The 4,990-nt window shown below is 36.1% G+C and overlaps 1 protein-coding gene across 1 annotated transcript; it reads left to right on the plus strand.

Annotated features, from left to right (window-relative positions):
* Positions 1–203: 203 nt before the first annotated feature.
* LOC114183184 (thioredoxin 1-like) lies at positions 204–3,796 on the plus strand. Its single transcript, XM_028070107.1, has 2 exons — positions 204–518; positions 3,274–3,796. The coding sequence occupies exons 1-2, from the start codon at positions 287–289 to the stop codon at positions 3,585–3,587; spliced, it is 546 nt and encodes a 181-aa protein (XP_027925908.1). The 5' UTR covers positions 204–286; the 3' UTR covers positions 3,588–3,796.
* The last annotated feature ends 1,194 nt before the right edge of the window (positions 3,797–4,990 follow it).

Genomic DNA, 4,990 nt, shown 5'->3' on the forward strand with positions numbered 1-4,990 from the left:
ATAACTGAATTAATTCTAATTAATAATGAATGTTGATATTTCAAAACTTATTTAATTTTATGTATAATTGAGAAAAGTGGATGGTGTGTCGAAAACAAAACTAGGTGTAAGATGTAAACCAATGGGAGTGTGCCAGTGTCGCTTCAGTATCATCTCATCCACACAATAATAGTACCAATATCTTTCCAAAATAAAAGTAGAAATAATATTGGGAATTGTAACATAGTTCAACGCAACACTCTTTTGATTCCACAATTCTTCTTCTGGACCTGCGATTCTCGCAATCATGGCCACCGTGCAACTCCAATCCCTAACCCTCACTCGCTCCTCCACACTCCCTTCCCTCACCTCTCCACCGATTCCCGTCACCGCCCGCCGCAACTCCGCTGCGCTGCCGAGCTACTCTGGCCTCCGGCTCCGAGCCACCGTTGGAATTGTTTTTTCCACCCGCGCAGCCTCGAGAACCGCTCCTCGCGGCGGACGCATCGCTTGCGAGGCACAGAATACCACCGTCGAAGGTTAGGTTTCGATTTCGTTGCGAAGATTTGTTGTTTAGGTTCTGTGCGAGTTTTGTGATGTCGTTTTGATTTGTTAGATGTTTTTGTGAAATTTCCTTTGCGCTGTGCGGATGTGGAATATTAGAGTGATTGAATTATTCCAACGGTTATGCTAATTGTTTAGCCTTTGAGCATTTTGGTGAGTGAAGCTAAGAAAAAGTAGAACAGTTTGGTATTATTTATTTATTTATTTTCATTTGATATCTTCGTTTTTTTTGTATTCTGATTTTTCTTGGACGCCTAATATGTTGTAGATCTGGACTTCTAGTGATTTGGTTGTTTCTTACAGATTTGCATAGCTTGAAACGTTTCTTACATAATTATCTGTTTTGTGGTGAGAAAATGGAATAGCTGGAATTGTTTGAAGAATTTCTCCTTGTCTATACATGTACCTGTGTTTTATTACCTAACTATATCTCTATTGGCAAAAGGACTAATTTTACGGTGTTACCGTATCATGCTTGTAGTCATAGTTTAGTATCAGAACAGAAACTACATATTTGAAGTCACTCTCGCAGGCTTTTTCATTTTCTTCTGTAATGTTTCACATCGATCCATCATGTAATGTAAGGTTAAATATATGCATGAAATAATCAATTCCTTCCCTCTCGGTGAAGTCTCTAGTCACCAATCTTGCCTTGAATCTTTTCTAATCAATTTCTAGATTTTTATTTTTTTTTGTTTGCAAATGCATTTACAACTGACCAGCCCAGAGCCAACAAATCTATGAACCAAATTTTTGGCATTGTTCAAACGAGGGGATTCATCTCCTCCTTACATGCTAGAGTAGGCAATATACTTAAGGGTTCATCGTGTAGAACATCACTAACAACTACCAAGAAGAATGCAATAAGCTTTGCATATTCATACCTTTTTCGAAGCTTTGATGGTTCTTCATGTTCTACGACTGACAATACTATAATTATCATTAGCTTGTTGGTCTTCATTGTGTCCTACCTACCTTCTTCTACGAGGTCATCTAATTCATCCTTCTGTAGAGAGTCAGACGCCATGTCAATCTCTACCCCAACATTTTCCTTCTTATTATCATGATTAATCCAAGACTCACATTCTGAAACTTTTTACTTAGAAGTCATTTTAAAATTTATGTCTATACACATTCTCTATATCATAGAAACATGCTTTTAAAAACACATGCTTCTAGCTTTGCTTGCCTTATGTGAGCATAGGCAACAAAGCCAAATATTCTCAGATTATCAAGGTTGGGGGAATGCTTTTGATTAGATTTCCTCAATAGGTAATAGTAACAACTTAAGTCTAAAACACCTTGGCAACTCCAATTGGGATCTCCACCGGGCACTTCCAGCTTTTGAAGTTTTCAAATGTTTCATCTTTAGTCTTATGAGGGCAGACCCACCTTGATATGTTGTTTGGACCTAGTAGGCCATCTTTGTATCAATTATTTTAGGACCTAGTAGTTCTGCTGACGCTGCTGACTCCAAGTTCTTTTTTTTTTCCAAATTCTATTTTATTCAATTCCACCCACATCTTTTTGTGGTGTTTTGATTTGATTTATTGTTATTTGAATTTCTAGACATGATATTATTATTAATTATGGTTGTCTTTCATTATTGTTGAATTACAATTTTATTTCTGCGTATTTCTTTTGTCATAATGTATTGTATTTCTTTCTCTTTTGTTTTTTCTGCCATGCTTCCACCATAATCCATTATAGCTTTCCATATATTTTCGTAGAAGATTTTTGGGGTCCTGGATAATTTATGTCATTCGATGTCCATAACATTGGTGAAGTTTATATGGACTGCAATTGCATGGATTTATGAAGTTTGTTCAAATTGATGAGACGGAACTTCTTGATCTATAATGGTTAATCCTTGGAAGAGAGAAACAAAGAAGCTGTTTTAGAATATTAGAGTCAATTCGCAGTAATAGAGAAATTTAATATCAGATATGGTCTAATTCCAATCTTCAGATAAGATTTATTTCTTGTCTTGTAAGAAGATGAGATTATAGCTCTTATGTTCCCTTTTGGGTTTGTTCTTGTGCTCGATTTGGCAATGGTTATGGTGTTAGATTTTACGACCATTGAGATAATTGTAAGAGAACGAAACTTTGTCGTGAAAGTGGTTTAGCTTTTTTCAGACAAAATTGGGTTTGAAGCTTTCTACTGTTATAAGGATTTTAGCATTAAGGGTTGATGGCCTGATGGAACACCAACTAGTCTTTTTGTTGGTACGATGTCATTGAAGTGACATTTTACAGGCCTTTGACTGCTATCTTTTTTGTGTTTTTGCTTTTGCTTTGTTTGGAGGAGCTTACTTTGAAGATTTACTTTTTGGTAGTGTTGAAACAAGACTCCTTCACTGCTTTCGTTTTTTTGTGTTTTTGCTTTTGCTTTGTTTGTAGGAGCTTACTTTGAAGCTTTACTTTTTGGTAGTGTTGAAACAAGCTCCAATCAGAAGAAAAAAAAAAATTGCAGTTTTTTTTTTCTTTTTCTTTGCCATACAATCTAGAAATATGTTTTCAAATTTTTAGTAGTATTTTTTCATTTTGCCTGCTTGTACTTCATTTGGCTGGTATGGGCATGTTTTACATTTTAGCATCACCACTCGTCATTGTATATGAGAAGCACGTGGATCGTAATTATCTGCTGCCTTACATTTCCAGAGTATTGTTGCATGTCCTAGTAAAATACTTGCTAAAGTGAAACACTTTGTATCATTGAATATTGCAGTGACTGCTATTACTGATGGAAATTGGCAATCACTTGTGCTTGAAGCCGATACTCCTGTTCTGGTTGAATTCTGGGCTCCATGGTGCGGTCCCTGCCGAATGATCCACCCGATAATCGATGAACTGGCGAAGGAATATGTTGGTAAGCTGAAGTGTTACAAACTCAATACTGATGAGAGCCCTTCAACTGCCAGCCGTTATGGGATTCGAAGTATTCCCACTGTCATTATTTTCAAGAATGGTGAGAAGAAAGATACAGTTATTGGAGCTGTCCCCAAGACAACATTGACCTCTAGCATAGAAAAATTCCTGTGAGCAAATGAAAGTAAAGCTATTTTTCTCGTTAGCTTCCTCTCATCTAAGCCAAATATCAGGTTGGGATTATTTGTTTCTTAAATAACCATTTGTGGTCCTGTATAGTTATGGATGCAAACCATATTTTCTGATTTCTTTAGATAATTATAGTTAACAATGTGTTGCGTAAATTTGCCATCTATTATAGCTCAAATTAAATCTATTTTGCATCTAGGCTCCCTGTTTCTTCAGTTCTTAACCGTTCATATTAGTGGCTGAAGATTATGTGGTCACGTGGGGTTACGAAACAAATTCTCATTAAAATGTAGTTGAAAATAAAAATCTTATCAAAATAAGTAATTGAATGTTTTATGTCTATACCATAATTTAAAAATGTCGTGTGGTGTGATAATGCTCAAGTAAATTCCTTTAAGGATCTATCTGCTCATATGATTGACTTTACAATTGTTTCTCTGATTGATGGATGTGTTCACGAGTAAAACCTTTTTGATGCATAATCTCTAAAGCTCGCACCAATACATGGTTAATGGAAGTTCAATAGTAACATCCACATAAGCAGTACCATCATTGGTGGTAGTTCCTTCCGTCTAGGTTGGGACTGAATAAAATTGTATTTTCTCCAAAGTGAAGTATGAAATCTATTTCATTCATGAGATACTTTGTAAATGGATGTGCCATGAGAGACCAAATGTTGCTTGGAGTGGGTGGTTAAACATTCTTGTCTCAACCAAGGTTGTGGTACAGATCACCCTTTGGGTGTGAAGTCAACACTTAGGAGCACATGACCCTTTTGTAGGTGGACTTAATACGAAGAGGAATTAATCAAAACCATTAGTCTAGGTTAGGTACGAAGAAAGTGGCACGAGGGTATGTTGCGCTAGCGAGTGCTTGAAAATGAGAGAAAATATAGAAATTGAGAAGGAAGTTAAAAAGGTGGTAAGCGAAAACTCTTTTGGTGCTTCAATACTAAACTATATTTAAATTTCTTTTGATTTGGGGTATGTTGGGTAAAGAGAAAAGAAATAGAGGAATAAGGAATTTAAGTTAGAGCAGCAATATTTCTATATAAGAATTTATTTTCTTTTCGGGAATCTCAGGCGGGTCTAATTATTTTTTCAAGCACTACTTCAATAGAGATGATATTTTGAATACCGTTTTCTCATACTCCATTTTAATCTACTGGGTTAGCAATTCGCGTGTGACTCTTCATTTTGCATTTTGGTTTTGTTTGTTGATTTATGTGAAATATGGGTAAAGCATAAAACATAGCTTCACTTGTGTTACTCTCGCCCCTTTCAACTTATCTTACTCTTGCTTGTCTTGTTAATGGGTTTTTCTTTGTCACCGAAAGTAAAAACTCCCTGGCCACTGCTGAGGACAACAGGGTAATATAAATCACGGGT

This window comes from Vigna unguiculata, chromosome 5 (genome assembly GCF_004118075.2).
Source record: "Vigna unguiculata cultivar IT97K-499-35 chromosome 5, ASM411807v1, whole genome shotgun sequence".
Classification (NCBI taxonomy): Eukaryota; Viridiplantae; Streptophyta; class Magnoliopsida; order Fabales; family Fabaceae; genus Vigna; species Vigna unguiculata.

Excerpts from the sequence above, each read along its gene's own strand:
- LOC114183184 (XM_028070107.1), top strand. The coding sequence starts at position 287 with ATGGCCACCGTGCAACTCCAATCCCTAACCCTCACTCGCTCCTCCACA. Across the intron at positions 519-3,273 it reads ACAGAATACCACCGTCGAAG|TGACTGCTATTACTGATGGA; the intron begins GTTAGGTTTCGA and ends TGAATATTGCAG.